Source organism: Bombina bombina, chromosome 3, assembly GCF_027579735.1.
Source record: "Bombina bombina isolate aBomBom1 chromosome 3, aBomBom1.pri, whole genome shotgun sequence".
In the NCBI taxonomy this organism is placed as follows: domain Eukaryota; kingdom Metazoa; phylum Chordata; class Amphibia; order Anura; family Bombinatoridae; genus Bombina; species Bombina bombina.
In genome coordinates, this window is record NC_069501.1 from 600,227,842 (window position 1) to 600,252,790 (window position 24,949).

Genomic DNA, 24,949 nt, shown 5'->3' on the forward strand with positions numbered 1-24,949 from the left:
ATGAAAAAGGATATTTTAATGAAAATAAAATATCTTCACAATAAATATATATGTATTATAGTTTATATTGCAGAACATGTGGCTTTAAACCTAGGTAAAAAAAAAAAAGGAAGAGAAAGAGATGGACAAGGACAAGTAACTTAAGATTAAAGGGATATTAAACAGTGTGTTTCATTGTAGTAATAAAAAAAGCACTAAGCAGTTGCTTATACTTAAAGGGACATTCCAGAAAAAATTGGAAACCACATAGATGCATTTCTGTTTTGAATAGAAGAATTATTGTAATATACATGTATTAGCAAAAAAGCTTCTAATAAAAGCTACAGCTTTTTCAAAAGTGTATTTAAGTATGCAGCGTGCACCAGCATTTTAATCACAGCACTAGCTCAGAGAGCCTAAGGTGCTTTTAACATCTGGTAATGACTAAAGGCTGTGACGCACTGCAAGCGAAGCGGCGCAAGGTGAAGCAGCTGATTCGCACCGCGTCACATCGCTTCAGAAGTTCAAATATTTAAGGCTGTGACGCACTGCAAGCGGAGCGGCGCACATCGTATACATGCGGCTGTGTGTGCTCAGTGTGTCCTGCCTTTTTATCTCTGAGCACTCTGCTGCATCAGGTCGTGTAGCTGAGTGCTCAGAGGTAAAATATTTGAACTTCAGAAGCGATGCGTCGTGGAGCGAAGCAGCTGCTTCGCCTTGTGCTGCATCGCTTGCAGTGTGTCACAGCCTCTCTGAGCGCTCAGCTACGCGACCTGACGCCGCAGAGTGCTCAGAGATGAAAGGGCAGGACACACTGAGCGCGCACAGCCGCATCTACACGCTGCGTGCTGCTCCGCTTGCAGTGTGTCACAGCCTTAAGTCTGTTAATGGCTGACAGGATACAAGTCCCACTGGTTCTCTGAGAAGATGCAGTATTTAAAATGCTGCTGGTGCTTTGAGAATATCTAGCTATGCTTCACATGCATGTGCTGAGAAAAATTTTAACACTAAAATAGTGATAACATTTACTAGAAGCATTTTTGCCAATACATGTATATTGCAAACATGTTTCAATTTTGATAGGAATGTCCCTTTAATAGAAATTATTGCAATATGTATTATTCATCTATTTAAATGGATTTTACCTTTTATTTATTTATATTTTTACACTACATTTGTGCTTCCTGTCACAGCCCTACATGGAGAAGGAGGCCTTTGTATGAAGGTTTATCTTAGTCTGATGTCATAGAACTTCTAGGCTAGTGAACAGACTACTAGATAACGAAGTAAGCTTTGCTCATACCCAGAACTGACAGAATATTTTCTGCTCTTATCATACTGGGGACAGGGCAACACTGAGGGCTCCATGATATAATCTTTGCCAGCTCAAACCTATTTTTTCTCGCTGACACTTCCAGGGCTGCCCAGGTGCAATGATCGTAAAAAAGGGGCAGTCCCTGCGAGTGGGGAGATGGCTCCTATTAAAAGTATTGGAGCTCGCTGGATAGGGACACTTCGCTCCTTAGAGCAAAGTTAGCAGGGAGCAGGGGGAGCACATTCAAATTAAAATCCTGCAGCCAATATAACCCACATTATGCTGCTTTTTGCATAGAGCATTTTACATTTGTCTATATTTTAGTATGCATTTGTTTTTCTATTGGGGTTATAAGTGTTCGTAGTGTTTAGAGAAAAGCTTGCCATCTTTAAGTTGACGAGTAAAATCTGTGAAATCTGCAGTACGAAAATCTTTATAGAATTACGCTGGGATTAGAGAGACAAATTTTAAATACGCCCATGGAACGCCCATGTTCAGCCCATTTTACGAAAAAACAACAATTACGCTTTGCATTTTGTATCTATTAGTTCAAATTTCTGTGTGATTTTTGCACATCCAGTGTACTACAATTACGATTTACGCTGTGCATATTTAATTTGATTTATCCCTGTGTAAATTACATACAAATTTTACTTTTTTGTTAACATACGATTTTTGGTGAAGAATTTTGTTACGATTTTTGATGCACTTTAACAACACAATTTTTCCCTGCTTATTTTTGTGTGAATGGTTCAAATATTTGTTTTGTATGATGTTTAAAATATGAATTTCGTTGTGCACGTTTCCTATGAAAATGCAGTATACGCCCCTTAGCGTGGCTTTAGATCATTCCACCATCAAAATAGAAGGACTGGCAAGCATTCTTTAATAATCTTGCCAGCCCAGAGAGCTTTCAATCATCGAGCCCTGAGAGTTTCTAAGTGCTAATTTTGCTAGAAAACAAGTAAGTTATTTGCTGATTTTTACACAGTTTTTATATTTACTTTAACATATTTGTTTTTATGAGCACTGTTTAATATCCCTTTAAATTTTGTTTGATTATATGAACTTTAGGATTAGATTTTCTTCTTTCTTGCAGTATTTAAAAGGTAAGTATAGGAGCAATTGTTTCTTATGGATTGGCTGTGTGTCCCTTTAAGTGCATTGCTGATGAAATTACAAGGGAACTAAAGTCCTTTCTAAAATTGTGAGAATGAAAATGAGAGAAATGTATTTGAAAATACAGCACATGACATGTATGTGCCGCAGGTTAGCAATCACTTTTTAATTTCTAAAGTAATAGTCTTAAAATGTGGTGTGCTGGTTTATTAATAACTTGTGTTATTAGGGATATGACACATACAATATGAAGATGGGTAAGCAACTTACGTCTTGGTTCACGCGGTCCATCTACAGTCACTTTGATGGCTCTGTGATACGTAGCAACTTGTGTGGGATTTGTGAAAATGGTGATTGTCAAAGTGAAACTTTTTCCTAATAACAGAAGACATAAAAATTAATTAATACATTTTCTATAGAATTGCATTTCAGGAATGTTAGTGTGTGAGGACATATACATGTGTCAGTGTATGCATGTATACCAAACAAAAGGCTGGTGATTGGCGACTACACACATATGTCTCTTGTCATTGGCTCACCAGATAGGTTTAGCTAGACCTCAGTAGTGCATTGCTACTCTGGAGTTGACTTTAACTATGAGTTTAACCCCTTTACAGAGACAAATGTATAGTCTTAATAGTCATAAATACATGCCTTTCCACTGTCATTTTGTTAGTACAACTTGCATTGTTTTGCAGTAACTTATGTCCGCTGAGACCAGTTAGGGAGAGATATGCAGCAGGCTTAGGCTTATGGAGTCTGCAACATGTATTTCCAATTCGAAGAATTAAATATCCACAATTTTCAGTGTTAAATTACAGGAAAATGAGACAAAATAAATAATGAAAGTACATTGCCAAATCACAATTATTATTTACTACACATAATTAAGCATTTTATATTATAATCTCATGCCACTTTAAGAAATTACACTCTCACATAAAGTATATCTAATATGCACATAATTATTTTGTCATCAATGTGAAATGGCAGCATTTAAACATGTAGGGATTATTTCTTGAAGATATAAAGTAAAAGTTAAACATTTTATATCAGTATTAGTTGTGCACTTCCAGCTAATCCTAAGTGTCCTATAGGTACTTCCTGCTAATAGTCATTAAAGGAACATGAAAACCAATTTTTTTCTTTCATGATTTAGAAAGAGCATACAATTATAAACAACTTTCTAATTTACTTCTATTATCTAATTTGCTTCATTCTCTTGATATTTCTTGCTGAAAAGCATATCTAGATATGCTTAGTAGCTGCTGATTGGTAGCTGCACAAAGATGCCTCCTGCGATTGGTTCACCGTGTGCATTGCTATTTCTTCATTAAAGTATATCTAAAGAATGAAGCAAATTAGGTAATAGAAGTAAATTGGAATGTTGTTTAAAATTGTATTCTTTACCTTAATCATGAATGAAAATGTTTGGGTATAGTGTCCCTTTAAGCATTTAGCAGGAAGTACCTCTCAACCAATTAACATTAGCAGGAAGTATTTATCAGCCAATGAGCATTAGTAGGAAATATAGCTGGATTTGTTTCTCTTTAAATTTATATTGTTTTTAATTCACATTTATTTTCTTGCAAATAAATAAATGTTGCTGTTTTTATATGAATGACAGATATTTTTGAGTTCAGGGTCCCTTTAATGGGGGAATAGTGCTTTCATCTAACTCATAGATTTAATGATTTATAGGGACATTTAACACTAAAAACATTTCATGCACCTCACACTAATTATGAGTGCCACCATTTTGGAACCTAGGTTTCACTGCAGGTATCTGAAGAAGAGTTACTACACATTTGCAAACACGTCAACACTAGAATACAGTTAAAGTTCAATATGGCAGCACCCATGACTAGAGGGAGGCGGAATATAAAGTCAGTACTATACTTATTAAAATGTATTTAGTTTTAAGACAAAGAATTGTACTTTTAATACTTTTGTTGAACCCACAAGTATTCAAATCTGCATTGTGTGAGCAGGGTATAGTGTGAGTGTAATAATTTTATTGGGAAAGATAGACCATATGTGATCTCAGACCATATGTGATCTCTTTGGGTAAAATTTAGATTTTTTTTCTTGCGTCATAGGAAAGGAAGGAGACTGCAAGGTGAATCTTTAGGAGCTGTCCCACTTGCCACCACTTGGCCATTACTGATTTTGATTTGATTTTTCCCCATACTTAAGAGATAACTCTTCTTTTATTGAACAGTCGGACTTTCCATGTTAATATTATAATTTATCTCTATGAATTCACTTTTACTTTAAAAATACATTCAAAGACTTCAACAGTGAGCTCTACATTCAGTCTCTTCAATTAGATAAACCCTCATTTCACAGTTTTGAACTAAACAGAATGCATTAAAAAAAAAAAATAAAGTTCAAAGACCAGACTTAGAATTATGCAGCATTCCGGTATGGAAATTTGTTTTGGAAGCATGAAAAGAAAAAACTCTAACAGGATAATTAACTACAGAAATAAAAGCTTAATTCATAAAAGGAACGTTTTTTTTTTTCCGTTTGCAAATGTGCACTCAGTTAAGTGCAGAATGTGAAAGAGAGAGAGAAGAGAGAGACAGAGAGAGAGAGAGAGAGAGAGAGAGAGAGAGAGAGAGAGAGAGAGAGAGAGAGAGATAGAAAACAAAACATGCGTCTTTCAGAAAACTAAACAAGAGGATGGAAACATAAAAAATAAATGTAAACTATTTGACTTTTCTGAAACATAACAAGAAAACAGTAATCACATGCAGGAATATTCTCTCTTAGAACTGTTTTTAATTAATGTGCACGTATAAATAGATGTAAATACATGTATCAAACAAAGGTTACAATTGGATGCAGATGGTAAGAGATCAAGATAGTATTTAGCGATGTTCTCAAACCATTCTGGGAGTTAAAGTGTTAATGACAGCTTTGATGGATGGCAGATTAACATTTAAAGGTATATGAAACCCTATTTTTTTTTTCATGATTTAGATAGAGCATGCGATTTTAAACAACGTTCTAATTTACTTCTATTATCAAATTTTCTTAATTCTCTTGGTCTATTTAGTTGAAAAGCAGGTATGTAAGCTTAGGAGCCGGCCCATTTCTGGAGCACTATATGGCAGCAGTTCTGCAAGAATGTTATCCATTTGCAAGAGCACTAGATGGCAGCACTATTCCCTACCATGTAGCGCTCCATTTGCATACCTAGGTATCTCTTCAATACAGAATATCATGGGAACGTAGCAAATTTGATCAAAAATTTAATGGTATGTTCTGTCTGAATCAGAAAATATTTTTTTTGCGTTTCATATCCCTTTATGAGAAAGCAAAGTTTTCTTTTCTTGTTTTCTTTTAATTTAATTTAATGCAAAAGTTCTGAAAAAAATAAATGCCCACCTATGAATCAGTTAGGTTGTCCTTATTAGCTAGTGAGCTTTCTGCTGTTAGGGAAGCTTTGCACACAAATACAGGTAGCCCTCAGTTTACGCCGGGGTTAGGTTCCAGGAGAAATGGTTGTAAATCGAAACCGTGGTAAATTGAAACCCAGTTTATAATGTAAGTCAGTGGGAAGTGAGGGAGTTAGGTTCCAGGCCCCTCTCAAAATTGTCATAAGTAACACCTAATATATTATTTTTAAAGCTTTGAAATGAAGACTTTAAATGCTAAACAGCATTATAAACCTAATAATATAGATTGTACCATCATAAAACTAAGTTTAATGAACAAAAACATTTGCTAAACATCACCTAATAAAATAATTACACAACAGACTGCATCATCATCAAACTATAAACGTTTTTTTACTTGCATTTTTCTGCAATCAGTTCTCTGCATTGTTAGCATGTTAGATAATATTGGGTCTGCACCTATTCTATGCATTTCAATCTGCAGTGATTAATAAGCAGTTAGGCACCCTCACTTCAAGCTGCTGGACAGGAAGTTAATAGGGAAGTGCCTGCTAAATTTTGCTCAATAGATCTGGTCTGATCTGTGTACACAGATCAATTTAAGGCTGTTAAGTTTCATAACTTTGCTGCAAAACAAGCGGACAGCTCCACCTACTGGCTATTTTAATTAGTACTTTCCAAAGCTTTTCAATAGCAGTCACATGACTGAAAAAAAAGGTTGTTATTCTGAAACGGCGCAAATTGAACTGGCGTAAACTGAGGGCCACCTGTACGCACTTCCTGTTTCCCCCTTTTATAAAATCAGTTTGTATAACTTTAATGTAATAAGCCAAAAAAAATAAAAATATTTTCAACATACTTAAATAGTATTTTTTATAATGCATATTATCATCTTTATAGTTTAATGTCTCTATCATAATTAATTATGTTTAATAAAAATAAACAAAGATACTAAAGTTATTTCATTTATCTGTTTTAAGTTAAAGTTATTTCAATTATTTGTTTTATAGTATAGTTTATATTATTATACTTTTTCCCTCTGTGATTACCTTGTAGCTAAGCCTCTGCAGACTGCCCCTTAACTTTTTTTTTTTATTTAAAGACTAGCATTTTAGCCAATCGGTGCTGTCTCATAAATAACTCCACGGAAGTGAGTACAATGTTGTCGATATGGCACACATGAATTAGCAGTGTCTAACTGTGAAAAACTGTCAAAATACACTGAGAACAGAGGTGGCCTTCAATGGCTTCGACATCAGTTTGAGCCTACCTAGGTTTCGCTTTAAACAAAGAATACCAAGAGAACAAAGCAAATTTGATTACAAAAGTAATTTGGAAAATTGTTTAAAATTGCATGCCCTATATGAATCATGAAAGATTAATTTTGACTTGACCCTTTAAAACTAAAATCAAGAAGTTTTGGGTTTAGGAATTTTATTTGTTATACTTTTCATGTTTTTAAACTAACCACTTGTAAAATGATTTTTTTTAAAGTATTTTCAAATAGTGCCAATCACACAGTAGGCACCAAATAAGTGTTTTGTTAAGTTATATGAACATCTGATGTCAGCTGTTCTTTAAATGGATACTGAACCCAAATTTTTTATTTGAAAAAGCAGAAATATAAACTTAGCAGCCGGCCCATTTTTGGTTCAGCACCCTGGGTCTACCAAGAATCTATCAAGTCTCAAGTGTAAATGTTTATGACATTCACGTGTCAAACATTAATAAGGTCTATCTACATCACTAAATAAAATGATTAAAATACAAACAGAACCCCTTTCAAATGTTTAAAAGTACCCTAATTTAAAAGGAGATTAAACAATAAGAGTTAGATTACAAGTTGAGCACTAATATATTGCACGCCTGCAAATGGGCTAATTCGCCCGTTTGCAGGCTCACAATAAATAACCAGCCATTACAAGTGGCTGGTTATTGCTACCGCAAGCTCTCAACAGCAATTAGCACTCCAAAAATTAAACAGAAGTCAGACCTCTCTTCTAAATGTCCCCCAATTGCTTCCAAATTTTAGTCTATTAAAGGGACAGTCTAGTCCAAAATAAACTTTCATGATTCAGATAGGGCATGTAATTTTAAACAATTTTCCAATTTACTTTTATCACCAATTTTGCTTTGTTCTCTTGGTATTCTTAGTTGAAAGCTTAACCTAGGAGGTTCATATGCTAATTTCTTAGACCTTGAAGGCTACCTTTTTCAGATTGCATTTTAACAGTTTTTCACCACTAGATGGTGTTAGCTCACATATTTCATATAGATAACACTGTGCTCGTGCACGTGAAGTTATCTGGGAGCAGGCACTGATTGGCTAAACTACAAGTCTTTCAAAAGAACTGAAATTAAGGGGCAGTTTGCAGAGGCTTAGATACAAGATAATCACAGAGGTTAAAAGTCCTCTGTGTTGGTTATGCAAAACTGGCGAATGGGTAATAAAGGGATTATCTATCTTTTAAAACAACAAAAATGCTAGTGTAGACTGTCCCTTTAACCCCTTAATGACCACAGCACTTTTCCATTTTCTGTCCGTTTGGGACCAAGGCTATTTTTACATTTTTGCGGTGTTTGTGTTTAGCTGTAATTTTCCTCTTACTCATTTACTGTACCCACACATATTATATACCGTTTTTCTCGCCATTAAATGCACTTTCTAAAGATACCATTATTTTCATCATATTTTATAATTTACTATAAAAAAAATTATAAAATATGAGGAAAAAATGGAAAAAAACACACTTTTTCTAACTTTGACCCCCAAAATCTGTTACATATCTACAACCACCAAAAAACACCCATGCTAAATAGTTTCTAAATTTTGTCCTGAGTTTAGAAATACCCAATGTTTACATGTTCTTTGCTTTTTTTGCAAGTTATAGGGCCATAAATACAAGTAGCACTTTGCTATTTCCAAACCATTTTTTTCAAAATTAGCGCTAGTTACGTTAGAACACTAATATCTTTCAGGAATCCCTGAATATCCCTTGACATGTATATATATTTTTTTAGTAGACATCCCAAAGTATTGATCTACGTCAATTTTGGTATATTTCATACCACCATTTCACCGCCAAATGCGATCAAATACAAAAAATTGTTCACTTTTTCACAAACTTTCAGTTTCTCACTGAAATTATTTACAAACAGCTTGTGCAATTATGGCATAAATGGTTGTAAATTCTTCTCTGGGATCCCCTTTGTTCAGAAATTGCAGGCATATATGGCTTTGGCGTTGCTTTTTGGTAATTAGAAGGCCGCTAAATGCCACTGCGCACCACACGTGTATTATGCCCAGCAGTTAAGGGGTTAATTAGGGAGCATTTAGGGAGCTTGTAGGGTTAATTTTAGCTTTAGTGTAGTGTAGTAGACGACCCCAAGTATTGATCTAGGCCCATTTTGGTATATTTCATGCCGCCATTTCACCGCCAAATGCGATCAAATTTAAAAAAACGTAAAAAGTTTCACAATTTTAGGTTTCTCAATGAAATCATTTACAAACAGCTTGTGCAATTATGGCACAAATGGTTGTAAACGCTTCTCTGGGATCCCCTTTGTTCAGAAATAGCAGACATATATGACTTTGGCGTTGCTTTCTGGTAATTAGAAGGCCGCTAAATGCTGCTGCGCCTCACACGTGTATTATGGCTAGCAGTGAAGGGGTTAATTAGGGAGCTTGCAGGGTTAATTTTAGCTTTAGTGTAGAGATCAGCCTCCCACCTGACACATCCCACCCCCTGATCCCTCCCAAACAGCTCCCTTCCCTCCCCCACCCCACAATTGTCCCCGCCATCTTAAGTACTGGCAGAAAGTATGCCAGTACTAAAATAAAAGGGTTTTTAAAAATAATAAACTTTTTTGTCAGCATATTTACATATGCTACTGTGTAGGATCCCCCCCTTAGCCCCCAACCTCCCTGATCCCCCCCAAAACCGATCTCTAACCCTCCCCTCTGCCTTATTGGGGGCCATCTTGGGTACTGGCAGCTGTCTGCCAGTACCCAGTTTGCAAAAAAATATGGTGTTTTTTTACTTTTTGCCCGTTTTTTCTGTAGTGTAGCTTCCCCCTCCCCACAGACCAACCCCCACCACCTAACGGATTTCTTTTTTATCCAATTTGTTTTATTTTGTATGCAATTTTGTTCCATTTTGCTACACTTTTTTTTCTGTGTGTAGCGGTTCCCACCCGCTCCCTCCCCGTGCACGCGCCCGCCCCCACCCTCCCGTGCACGTGCGCGCGTCAGTGCGCGCCCCCGGCATCCCCGCCCACGATCCCGCCCCCCCTCCACACCACTAGGGCCATCGATGGCCGCCACCCGCCTCCCGGTCCGGCTCCCACCCACCAACGATGTAAGCTACCGATCTCCGGTGCAGAGAGGGCCACAGAGTGGCTCTCTCTGCACCGGATGGCTTAAAACGGTTATTGCAGGATGCCTCCATATCGAGGCATCACTGCAATAACCGGAAAGCAGCTGGAAGCGAGCAGGATCGCTTCCAGCTGCTTTCCACACCGAGGACGTGCAGGGTACGTCCTCAGGCGTTAACTGCCTTTTTTTTGAGGACGTACCCTGCACGTCCTTGGTCATTAAGGGGTTAATCTTTATTAATAAAGTAACTGCATAAGGCAGTTATAAATGGTTAAAGTTGGCGAGTGTAAGGTGTTTGGAAAAAAAAAAATATATATGTATTCATATACATATATATTTAAAATTGCTGCCCATCGCTGCTCCACTTACCCCCTTCACTGCGCTAGTTCTCATGCCATGTCTCACGGCATAAGAAAGAGGCTCCCATTGGAGCCTATGGAAGCACGCTCTCATGAGCGTAACGCTTTCGTGCAATGCGAATGCGAGGTCATGTTCACATTGCACCTAACTTGTTATACCAGCGCACATTTGCGTGTGCTGCTATTACAATGTGGAGTGCAAATATCGATTTTGCGGAGGCAATATTTTGCACTCCACTTATAATCTGGTCCTAAATACATTTTCTATGCATAGTATTGGGATTATTCCCTGCCTCTTGCTAGTCATGGATGCCGCCATGTTGGAATTTACCTTTTATTGCATTCCAGTGCTGATGTGTTTGCACATGTGCAGTAACCCTTCTTTAGATATTGTAACCTTAGGGGCCGATTCTCTAAACCTCTTTGGGCTGGTGAGATTTTATAACAATGATCGCCAGCCCTTCTTTTTCCCTGGTGGAATTGTATAGAGCCACTCTTTACCCTGAAAACAGGGTGTCTTGCTAAGAGGGTGTATACTGCATGTTTGTATGGTAAGGAGATGCATACATTACAAAAGTGCACAATGAAATACGTTATTTAAAAATCATAGAAAACAAAAAATTGACCCATTCACATAATATGCAGATAAAAATGTATTAAGGTTAAGGTGTATCAAAAATAGTAACAAAATTGTTCACCAAAAATCGTATTTTATCAAAAAAAAAATTTGAATGTAAAATTACACAGAAATAAATCATTAAATATGTACAGTGTAAATCGTAATTTAAGTGCTCTGGATGTAAAAAAAAATAACAATTTGTACTCATAAGTACAAAATACACAGTGTAATTGTTGTTTTTGCGCAAAATGGGCTGAAGATGGGAGTTCCAGGGGCGTATATGAAATTGTCTCTCAAATCCCAGTGTAATTTTGTAAAGATTTGTGCCTGCAGTTCTCACTGTTTTTTTTCTCACCAGTAGAAGGTGGCAAGCTTTTCTCAAAACACTCAAAGTACTTAATATCCTAAAAGAAAAACACATGCATACGATAACTTCACTCAATGTAGCAAACTGTTCCTTTCCAGCAAAGTCTTTGGGGTTTATTTAGCAAGGGCCGAATGGCCCCTGTTCCCCTTGTTTCCGAGCGAGCCTTCAGGCTCACCGGAAACAGGAGTTAAGTAGCAGCGGTCTTAAGACCGATGTTCCTTAACTCATACGCCACCTCTTAGGCAGCGTATAGCAATCCACCTGATCATGTACGATCAGACTGATTGACACCCTCTGCTAGCGGCCAATTGGCCGCGAATCTGCAGGGGGAGGTATTGCACCAGCAGTTTACAAGAACTATAGCGGATCATGTCCGTCCGCACAATGATAAATGGACCTCCATTACTTTATATAGGAGCCATCTCGCCACTCGCAGGAACTGCCCCTTTTTTACAATAATTCCATCACGGCAGCCCCTGCAAGGGCCAGCATGAAAAATCACGTCTGATCTGGCGAGGTTTAGATAATCTGCCCCTAAATTCCAACATGACAGCACCTATAATTAGAGGGAGGTGCATGAAGTCTATTTAGTGTTTAATGTACCTTAGATAAATTATACTGACTATCAAATAAAATAAAAAAATTTCAAGAAGCAAATAAGTTACATAATATAAAAAACACTTGAAGTCAATCAGTTTATACTTTTGACTTGTCAGTTTACAAGACTGACAGACTTACCTGTTTTTCCAATCAGCCAACGTTGTTTTCATTTTTATACAAGTCAATTGTGTCAGAATAGGTTGACCTAAAACTAAGTTAAAGTGACAGAGTATGACTGACTTCAGACAACTGTTTCTAGCCAGTTTGTTTAAAGAAGTCAACCTGAGAGTTGGCTTTTTATGAATAGAACCCACTATGTCAAACTCAAGAGACAGTAATAGTGTACGTTCAGTTGTGTATTATCATACTGATTATACACTGATAATCCATAGTGAATCTAGTAATAAAACTATTAAAAGCTATGTTCATCCTAAGTAATGCTGCGTTATACCACTTTATCATTTTTCATTTGTAGATTTCTCAAACAGTTGTCATCAGTTAGCTATCGTATACGTGTGTATGTATACGGATAATACACATATTTTATTTACCATGCATGGTTATACTTATATGATACCTGTATGCATTAAATGAATCTTATTTTAAAATACATTTGTAATTTTTTTTTGAAAACTGGGGAATGGGTAATAAAGGGATTGTCTATCTTTTTAAACAATAGACATTCTGGTGTAGACTGTCCCTTTAAACAAAATATTTAGTTTCTGATGTTAAGATAAGTTGATATATTTATTTATTTATTTATTTATTTATTTATTCATGCCTGTCTGATATGGCACTTCACAACATATGAGAAGTATAGGAGGCTGTCAAGGTTTAAGGTGGAACTAAATAATTGAAAGGGACATTTTAAAGTCATTTTTTTTCTTTGTTGTATCTAAAAGAGGTAATTTTGATAAATAATAAATATAATATTATTATATAAAATAAACTTTTTTTATGCTTGTTAAATGTGTCACTGCCTTCCAACAGAGAAGTGTAAGCTCTGCAAATAATCCACTAACAAACCCTCCTTCAAGCCCAGTTGTACACAGACATGTACTTCTTGTTAGCTTAAAGGGCCATGATACCCAAATGTTGAAACACTTGAAAGTGATGCAGCATAGCTGTAAAAAGCTGACTAGAAAATATCACCTAAACATCTCTATGTAAAAAAAGAAAGATATTTTACCTCAAAAGTTCCTCAGTAGCCACATCCCATTGTAAAGGACTTTAAGCAGCAAATCAGTATGTCTGTCCCGGGACAGCTAAGGGAGTGAGCTTCGTGCACACTCATCTTATTTCCCGATTCAGTTTAAGGAAGTTTACTATGAAATCTCATGAGAGTTAAGTCAAATCTCATGAGATCACAGTAAAATAGTTCATGACCTTAGCACTGTTGATGCTGATTGGCTGCTGTTCATTTCTTCATTTTTTTTTTTATTTTTTTTTTACCTGCAGCTGGGCAGCAGCTGAGTATAACTTTTTACACAGAATTTACTCTGCTGAGCTGAGGAAGTTGTGAGGTAAAATATCTTCCTTTTTTACATAGAGATGCTCAGGTGATATTTTCCTGTCAGCTTTTTACAGTTATACTGCATCAGTTTCAAGTGATTTAGCATATGAGTATTATGTCCCTTTAATATGTTTAAATAGTATGCTTTTATATGCATGAAAATAATTAGTATAGTTTAATGCTCCTAAACTGGATTGATGCAGAATTGTTTGCCACTTTATTGTGTGTCTTGCTACTTTAACTATTGGGTTGTGATTTTAAAGATATATAAAACAGTCTGTTTCTATGTTGTAATAAAAAAGGCAGTAAGAAGTGGTTTATACATAGAAATTGTATGTTCACTTCATAATTTGTTAAAGGAGTTTACTTTTTATTTCTTTTTTTTTTACTTAATTTTTGCAGAGTGCATTACTTCCTCTCACAGTCTCACAAGGGGGCTGTGGTCTCTACAGGAAGGCAAATGAGTGACTTTGCTTGGTTGCTAGGAGACACCAGCACTAGCTCCACTCAGTCATGTGACAGTAGACCTTAACTTTTATATAGTGGTAGTGCCCTTATCACACTAAATGTTAAAGTCATTTATTGCTGTTTTTAACACAGTATGTTTCTTTATATGTTTTCTTTGATTTAACATATTTTTTAATAACGAAGCACGGTTTCATACCCCTTAAAGTACTCATGTAAAGGGACAATAAAATAAATTAAACACTTTAAAATTGTGCGTAATTATTTACGGTAAAGAAAAAATGCTTGGCAATAAACATTATTTATTTTGCTTTTGTGTAAAACCTGTGCTTGTTACTCTGCCTAAATTTAGTAACATCAGCTCCTTTTAAATTCCACAAATTGCTTATACCAGTCCTATAATAAGCAACATTTTTTTATAGTAGTGGACAAACTATTTTTCAATCAGCACTAATTTTCCACAATGTAGTTAAATGAGATAAACATACAAGTTTTTTGGGTCCCCCCCAGTGTTTAAAGAGACATGAAATCCAATTTTTTTCTTTCATTATTCAGATAGAGTATACTTTTTTAAAAAGTTTCTAATTTACTTCTATTATCAAATTTCTGTTGTTCTCATGTTATTCTTTGTTGAAGAAATATCTAGATAGGTAGACATGTATAGAGCACTGCATGACAGGAAATAGTGCTGCCATCTTATCTGTTATCTTGCAAATGTATAACATTGTTGCAAAACGGCTGCCATATAGTGCTCCACACACATGCACACGCCTGAACTTACCTTCCTGGTTTTCAACAAGGAATAGTAAGAAAACTAAGAGAATTTGGTAAGAGAAGTAAATTGGAAAGCTGTTTAAAATTGTATGTTCTATCTGAAAACAATGAACTAATGGAACTAATGATCTCAGAAAACCTAATTTCTAAATACTAAATACATTTAAAACTTGTATTCACCTCTTCCACTTCTTCCAACAAATCGGAGGTCATTGAATCTGGCCACTTGGTTTTTCATGACAGCGGAGGCGTTTCTGAGTTCTGCTGAATAGTTCTCATCATTTCCAGCCATAACTGTAACTACTGTCCCATCAGGAACATCACCCAAAGCCACAACCTTTATAGACGAAAGAGAGAGGCAGGTGAGATGTGGTCTTCAAAAGATGAAATGCCTCGTTATAATATTATGTTACGCAGCTGAGTGGTTCATAACTCCACCTTCGTTCATTCTGTCAATCAATACAATTCCACTTGCTACTAGGCTGACACTACGCCCTCCATACTATTAGGAGCTGCTGGTTATCATATGTGCCTCATATACCTCATTACTTTGTTTGGATACAACAAACACAGGGTCAGAATTCCCTCATCTGGCATTATTGCAGCTAAGAGTTTTTTTTTATGGAGAAATATGTGTCTAAACAAATTATGGACTAACAACATTTTTCTTAGAGTAGACTTGTAAAATTAGCAAATGCATAATAAAAAGGCAATGCAATGACACTTTGAATTTGAAAGTTATTTTCACTTTGCCTGCCCCTTGTATATATATACTATGTGAGCTGGTGCCTCAGAAAGTCTTATAAAGAACATTTATACACATCTTGATAATGAAAGTAAATTTGAAAGTTTTTTTAAACTGCATGCTTTACTTGATTAATGAAAGTTTAATTTTGAATTTTGGGTTCCCTTAACTTTTCCTTTTTCTTGCTTTTTTCTCTAATCAATACCTTATATTTCTTTCTTTCCTCTCTAGATATCCTTTATTCTCTGTCACAGTCTCTCATTGTGCATGTATAAGCACAAATGCATTGTATTACTATTCCTCTGTCATTTCACATAGTTTTCTATATGAATTATACAATTTTTATATATATATATATATATATATATATATATATATATATATAAAAGACAATACAATAATAGTTTCTATCTATTTTCTATTCATAATCTATGCAAAAGTTCTTTAGCTTTCAGAAACATATATTAATACAGAACTGTATTACAAGTTAACATTTCTTTAAAAGAGATGAAAGAATAACTGGTTGTGATTGACCTTTTAATGATTTTATAAACTGGATAATGTTACCAAATCATAATTGTAAATCACAGACACTCATCTATGATTTTTTTTAGACAACATAAAGCATCTACTTCTTTATATTTGTATATTTTGTATATATATATATATATATATATATATATATATATATATATACATATATATATAGTAGAAATGTACACACACACACATATATGCGTGTGTGTGTCTGTGTATATATATTAGTATGTATAACTACTTCAAATGATAATATGTTCTGCTACAGTACTTAAGTTATGCTTTTCTTATTGGTTATGCAAATTAATTAATTAATTATAAGACCTATTAATTAATTTAATTATAAGAGCTATTAATTAATTTATATAAATCTGTGTATATGATGTAACATTCATTTAATAAGCATATTTATATGTATTTTTTAAGCATTTTTTACTTTATCATTCAATTGGTTGAACAAGGATGTTTCACAAAAATACGTCATCTAACCAATAGTTTAAAAAAAAAAAAAATCCTAACAGCATAATTAGTTACTTATATACATATTTTATTTGGCAAAGTGATAAATATATTTCAGTGATTGTAAGCTAAGGTGTTGGGATTGGAAGTGTTGCGGTGTCACAGCACTCAGCTTATAGTGACATTCAGAGTTAGGCCTGTAGTTTCAAAAGATCACAAACTACTCTTTGACTGCAAATTATAAGGTGTTAGTGGTAGTAATATTACCTGTATATACTAACAGTGTAAAGCAGGTATTGCAGTGTTTTTTGCATGAGCCAACTTAAGCTAAATGTAGAACTATTTCTAAATGAAACAAATGATAAAAAAGTAATTATATATAAAGAAACTTCCTTCAAAAGAGCAAAGCTCAAAATACAATATATCACTTTGCTTTGCATTGGAATTAATATCTAATTGATAAAAATACTTATTGATGTATTTTAGTGTCCCCTTTAACTTTCTGTATCCTACATGTTCACATATTTGCTGTTATGATAAGATGAAAGAACTGAAAAAATCATCCCTGGTTCAGATACACAAAATATTTAACTTAGTGAGGTGAAAGGTCAAATAAAACAACAGGAGGGCCACACTGTGGCCCCACAGCTCTTAGGTTGGACAAATCTGGATCACAGTATTCTTTCCTCTCATTCTATTACATTAGTGGAACTTTAGTGGTGTCATGAACATATACAAATTCAATTATTTGTGTCACACGAAGGTCTCGACAAAAGTGCTTAAGAGGAAGAAAAGTTTAACCACATTTTTATAGAAAAATATATTTGAAGTGTAAATAATAACAGCTGCTTTCGAATGTTGAAGCTGTTACTGTAAATATTATTTTTTTATAGTTTATTCTAAATGTCTACAAAAATACCTCTGAAATGTGACACTGTTACAAAAAATATGAATATAAAAATATAAAATATGAATAAAAGAAATCAATGTTATTTTAGCACAAATACCTCTCTTTTTAAAAAAATAATATATATATATATAACATTATTGCAATAATTTTATTGTTGACATTACGCTAAATATTATTCTATATTTAGACCTTAATTTTTTGTTCCAGAGAAATATTGAACATTACAGTATGCAATTTTCTTTAAAAATATGCTGTTTTATTATTAATAAAATGTAGATATTAAATATGAAATCAAAAGATATATTGTTTAGTAAAACATGACCTTGCTATTGCAGGCCTTTTAAGTGGCATGGGTACATTTTTTAGACTCCACCATTCCCCTACACGCCTGACCTCAAACCTGCATGTTTAACACTGCTTAGGTTAAATCACATTTTTGGTTTGTAATTCTTCAGCAAAAAGTATATTATTTTTTCCAACAAAACTAGATGTGTGTTTCTCTGTTTCCTCTGACCACAAACATTTTCTTTAATGTTGTGAAATACCAGCCCACTGATTTCCCACCATCTCAGTTAAGACTGCTACTTAAAACGCATAATGTTTTTAACAAAAAAAAAAAAAATACACTTATATTTGAAAAATAGTATCTAAATTGTCTGTTTGAATAAATAGAAAATTAATTTGCAATGGATAAAATATTAAATATATTTAAATGATTAATCATGTGCACTCAAAGTAAATGATCTTTCAAATGTAAATATTTACCATTGAGAACACATTAGATCCAGATGTCCTTTGAGTGCCGCTTTACTCTCAAAATGTCTCAAATATATGTACATTCTATCTATCTCCTTTTATTTATATATCTATTTATTATTATTTTTTCTTCCAGAATGTCAGTCTTTTAAGAACTGAGGTTTAGAAGGCTGAAAAAACATCTACATTTGTGATGTGGAAAAAAATGATTGTGCTGTAGAATTTATGGTTCAAATCAAATCTATCTCTGATGCTTGCATATGATAATCTCCTAAAGGGAAGAGGGAGTGACCTTGTGGTTTAGTCTCTGGTCCTGAAGTGGTATACCAATTCTACCAAAAGATGGTGGTGCCAAACCCAGTAACTTCCAACAGCAATGTTATGATGATAAAAGTAAATCTGAGGGAGACCTACATAAACATATTGCTAAAGATCTGAGAAATATCAAGAAGACGTGCATTTTAATATGAAATGTTAGTTCAATAAAAAGGTACACCTACAATACCTAAGGTACCTACAATAAGTAAATTCTATCTATATTTGTATCTATCAATCTGTGTATCTATTGAAGATATAGATAATGTGATACATGATAAAGAAAAAGACCCATATATATATATATATATATATGTGTGTGTGTGTGTGTGTGTGTGTGTGTGTGTGTGTGTGTGTGTGTGTGTGTTGTGCTCTATGTATGTTTTTATTTTATTTTTATTTCAGACAAAATATAATAACTATTTATATATGCTTTTATAAACACATTATTTAGTCACATATAATTCTGTGTTTATATGTCATTGTGTGGATTCACAATTGTTGCATATATTAAAATACATACACATAAATGCATGTATACCAACATAAATAAAACATATGAAAACTATATTAAATTTCCACAATATTTTATAATTGATGCAATTTCTTATCAAGCAAAAGCAGATGTCAATTTAAATGTGTGTATAATATTTTTCAGTGTCAATTTTTTTTAATTCATATCTCTGATAGTATTTATAGTACCTTTTGCATTGCTTTCATTATTCAGTTATATGTAGGTATATGTAGATATTTTAAATGTACTATATATATATATATATATATATATATATATATAACTTTTTTACTAAGTAATAAAAAGTTATAAACTATAAAACTACATATGGTAAAATGCAAAAACATCTATTGAAGTGCAAAATCCATTATCAAGTACTTAGTAAAAAAAAATATATATATATATACACACACACACACACACACACATATATATATATATATATATATATATATATATATATATATATATATATATATATATATATATATATATATATATATATATATACATATTTTCCACCATACCTTTCATTATAGCAAATGATGTAAAATGGTACTAAGAAAAGTGAATATATTTAATAAGTGATGCATATTCATTGGATATGTGTTAGGATGCAATAGTGTCATGTAACAGATAATATACCTTTATATTTTATTATCTAAGAATTATTATGCATAGATGTGAACCTTGTGTATGTACTTATATATATATATATATATATATATATATATATATATATATATATATATATGTATATATGTGTGTGTGTGTTATGTATGTAAGGTGAAGTAAAAGTTACAAGTGATACAGACAAGATTAGTGTTTCCAAATTAGTGTTTAAATGATAACTTACCTTGAAGGCAACCGGTAAGGTCTTGTTACATCTCCAGTGTGAAGGCAGCACTGAGCACAAGAAATTGGGGCTGTCTGTCCGGACCAGTTCCCCTGCGTGGTCTGCCAGGACATCCACCACCGTCCGGATCTCTGTTCTTGTCCTGCTGGGGCCAGAAGAACTGATGCCCCCGTTGTTCTCTCCCATCTTTCCGCAGGAGAAAGTGGTGGATGGTGGAGTGAAGCGCCTACTGGTGCTGGGGTCTACGGGAATACGCATTACAACAGTAGGGGGGTTAGAGAAAATAAACTAATGGACAATAAAGATAATGGACAGTTTTTTTTTATAAAATGTCAAATTCTTCAGAAGTCCTACCCTGCAGCTAGTAAAGCCAGGGCAGGGAGTTGTAGCTGCTAGATAAGTTTGACTATCACTAATCTGTTCTCATAGAAAAGTCCTGTGTGATCAGACGCTGAGGAAGTGACTCGTCTGCTCTGCACACTGCAGGGGTGGTGGGTGTTTTGGGAGGGGAGAGCATGAGAAGGATCTCTGCACCCTGCCTTGTATTCTCAGGTGCCAGCACCCTACTACCACAACCCCTCCCACCAGCAAGTAAGAGACAACTCAGCTGCACAGATGATTTTCTTAGATGGTTTGTTCTTGATCTGCTACAGTCTCCAAATATTATTATATTGCAAATAACTGGCAGCAATTAAAACTCGATAAAAAAAGAATACTATCGTTATCAGGTAAACACTACAAGCACATTTCCTTTGGAAGATCAGATATAATACAGGATGAGTAAAAAAGCAAGAAAAAAAAAAAAAAAACAGAAGTTAGCACATAACAGTCTTCATCTTCCTGGAGCTGCAGAGTCAGCTTAAAATGTATTCAGATGAGGAGGGGAACGTGAGCCTAAGCATAGCCCATGCGTTCACTCTTCACATCAAAGCTCAGAAGTTGGAGGACAATCCAAGGCAGATGTTTTTAGCCGTGCTTGTCTATAAGCACTGGAATCACAAGTAAAAAACACTAATGTCCCCAGTCCAATTCACAAGGTTCAGCAACTTCACTCCTCTGAACTTCTGCCTTTGTTTATGTTTACCATGGGATGGATTAAGGAATCCTAGCAGTTTCCCACTCAACATATCTAGCAAGCAAAGTGCGAGCCCAGTTCTGTCATACACTATTTACACAAGAGCTGTCAATAGGAGGAGGGGAAAGGGGGTGAATGACACGTCTGCTGTCCAATCAGCATTTTGTCTTCAGCCTCAAGTTTTAGTTAATAGGTGCGTGGGACTGAGAGGGTAACGCCCTTTGTAAACCTGACCGTCTGACAGCAGCAGCTCTCAGAGTAAAGAATAGGAAAACACTACAGTAATTCAGTGGTCGGTGTAACCTCTCAAACCCAACAACTATTTCTGAATGACCAGGAAATTAATAAACCCAATAATGACTTTATCCTGTTCTGGTTTCCTTGTTTTCTGAGGGATATCATTAATTGCCTGGGGTTTACTTTTATAAACCACTATTTAACAGGCAGAAAATATTTACTCTTGAAAGCCTTTCACCATACAACATAATAAAGGTGACATTGTTTATAAATAGACAACAAATAATAACCCCCCAAAAAATAACATAAAACGAAACTAATCATTTAGGTTCTTGGCTAAGGAAAACTGAACTAAAAGGTAGGTTTTTGTAATGTTACTAAAGCATCTTTAATAAAAACAATAATAATAATAATAATAATAATAATAATAATAATAATAATATATATATATATACATATATATATATATATATATATATATATATATATATATATATATATATATATATATATATATATATATGTATGTGTGTGTGTTTATTCTGTAATCTACAGAATATATATAATTACTTTGTGTGGCTGCATGCAGTAATGTATTTACACATATACATGTGCATGTGTTAGTTGATACATTTGTATAGTGCATATACACAAATAAGCATACAGTCATGAGATTATGTACCTTTGTGCATAGATACCCAGTGATGTTATGTGCAGATAGTGACTGATAAATGCAGACAATATATATATTTCTATTCTTGTAAGCACATGATGAACTGATTAAGATTAGAATATGCTCAGCATATAATGCACATTTTTATTTCTTTATATCACTGCTTCATCAACCACATTTTGGTACCATATCATCTTATTAGCAGTGTGTTTCGTTTACGTGTTTGAAAACAATGTAACTAATTAAAAAAAGGCTGTATTTGTGATAGAATTAGAGAAGATAACGGAGCATTTTATTGGTAATGCAAAAATGATATTTTATTACTGATACAATCTTAATTGTTAGATGTTATGTCTAATTAGAGGCAAATAAAGACATCGTTTTATTTAATATTTAAATATTTTTAGTTTATAATTTTCTATGTTTAAGAAAATATTTAATCTGTTTGTGGTTGTCTTTGAAAGAAAATGCATACTACACTGTTTGCAGAAGAATTATTTGCACTAAATACAGATATTCTAAAAGATATCGATACCTTTAAAATAGCAGAACACAATTTCTGGTATTTGAAGAGTCCATCTATCAATATATAATGTATGTACAGTATATGCTCATTTATATTCATTGTAAGGGGATATCATTATCATATTTAATATGCTTTGTTTATGAAATTCATAATATATTAATACTGGCATTATATTTTTTTTGCCAAATTAAACATTGAGAAAATTTAGTCAAGTCTTTAAATAAAAGAATGAAACACTATAAACTTTTAGAGAAAAAAATAGAAATGCAATGAAATATATATTATGTTAAAAATAAATAAATAAACAAATAAATCTGTTTCTGGCAATTATCGGTTAATCTAACCATCATTTCACTAAACAGGTAAGAAAATCTTTCATTATTTCTAATGGTGTTTAGAAGATATACAATACATGTAAAGGTAATTTGGTCTACTCTTTGAATTTTCACTGGTTACATAATTTGTTTTTAGTTGATAACGGAATATATATTATTTAACAAAATACCAAAATAATGTAGATTGTATTTCTGTATTTAAGGTTTGGTCTTTGCATGAAATAAAGTAATTTAAATATCCTTATTTTTTTAGGATAATATATCACTATATACTACTGTATTTAAAAGTATCTAAAGGTAAAACCCAGGATATATATATATATATATCAACACATTACACCCGTTTACGGAATTATGTATCACAGGTATTGCAGATAATTTTTTCATGCCATCCTAAAACCAGGGTGCATCAATTAAAAACATCAATAATTTATATACTGTTGTTTTATATATATATATATATATATATATATATATATATATATATATACATATATATACAATATATATATATATATATATATATATATATATATATATATATATATATATATATATATATATATATATATATACAATATATATATATTGGTTGGTCTGATGCTGATGAGGGGGTGTATTCCTTGAAACGTCACTGGTAATTAAAAGGATTATTTCACCTTTTGTTTAGTCCAGGTAGTGCTGTTTTCTTCATATTCTATTGAATGGCAATTCAGCACTCTGGCATGTGGACTATGTTTGTAAGAGTGCACCTACTCTGAACACACACACACACACACACACACACACACACACATATATATATATATATATATATATATATATATATATATATATATATATATATATATATATATATATATATATATATATATAGTCCAGCAGAGCGCACTCTCACAATCCAGGCAGGGTGCAGGTTAAAATCTTAAATAGTTTCAAATAGGCATGCACTTACTGGACTTTGTAATGTGCTTTATTGTACACAATCATATCTGACTTAGTCGGATGGATGAAGGGATGAGATCCCCAAAACGTCACAGATATGATTGATTTATGGACATTAAAGCACATTAAAAAAAATTCAGTGAGTTCAGGCCTTTTTGAAACTATATATATATATATAAAATAACACACATTTATGCTCTCTTTTTTATTGCCAATCTAATTTTTCATGATAGATTTCAATGTTGCAGATTTTGCCTTTTTCATCATTGTTTTTTTGACCCTTACAACACTGATTACTTGGAGAAATTCAGACATTTTTTTTCCATTTAGAACTATTGCTTAATTTAAGTTGAGTTTAACAGTAAATGAATAATAAAAATACTAAAGAATGATGCAATCATCTTATTGCAAAGGTCAGTTTCAAATCCTTTTAAGGATATATATATATATATATATATATATATATATATATGTTTTTTTTATTTAATAATTGTGGGTTACATTATAAAGCGCACATTTCAATATTCCAAATCTATATTTGCAATTCCCCAGTACTTTCCGAGACTGTTATACCCCTGGTCATATTCTAAAACAAATAATGCTGGTAAAAAATCACTGTACACAATCGTTACATTAATTATTTTGTGTTGGTAAAATTGTTAATACAGTAGGTCAGTGTTTCATTGAGCTGGAGTTTATTATAACCTTGGGGATCCTTTCAGTTTAAAAAGGAGAATTTCTTTGTAGATATCCAGATAATATGACACTGGATAGGACAAGCAGATGGTGTGGTTGTTAATGATAAAAATCCTCACCTTAGTGGTGCATCGATATTTCTGGAGAAATACAGCACTAAGATTTTTTTTTGCCCTAACGGTTCACAATTGCAGTTCACTCCAAAGAGACATTTAATTAATCATACATGCAAATATAGAACATCCTTTATCAAACGGAATACTTTGTTTAGCATATCCAACCTATTCAGTATATTGACTGTATTTTTTTAAACAATCATACTTTTTTTTATTGCTTTTGATTACGTTTTTGACCATTTTTATTGTTAATAGTGTCTTATAATTTACTGATTTGCTTTATTTGTAATATGCCAGTATATTCTGTGATAATATTCATACCGTACAATATATACAGAATATTAAACAAACGTAAATCTACGTTA

At 33.4% G+C, this 24,949-nt stretch overlaps 1 protein-coding gene across 1 annotated transcript in view; it reads right to left on the reverse strand.

Moving 5' to 3' along the window:
• Window positions 1-24,949, reverse strand: part of RUNX3 (RUNX family transcription factor 3) — a 362,381-nt gene that overhangs the window by 57,243 nt on the left and 280,189 nt on the right. The window contains exons 2-4 of the mRNA XM_053707197.1: window positions 19,982-20,223; window positions 15,070-15,226; window positions 2,684-2,788 (exon numbers count right to left, since the gene is read on the reverse strand). Of these exons, the coding sequence (XP_053563172.1) occupies window positions 2,684-2,788; window positions 15,070-15,226; window positions 19,982-20,223 (504 nt within the window). The remainder of the gene's footprint in view (window positions 1-2,683; window positions 2,789-15,069; window positions 15,227-19,981; window positions 20,224-24,949) is intronic.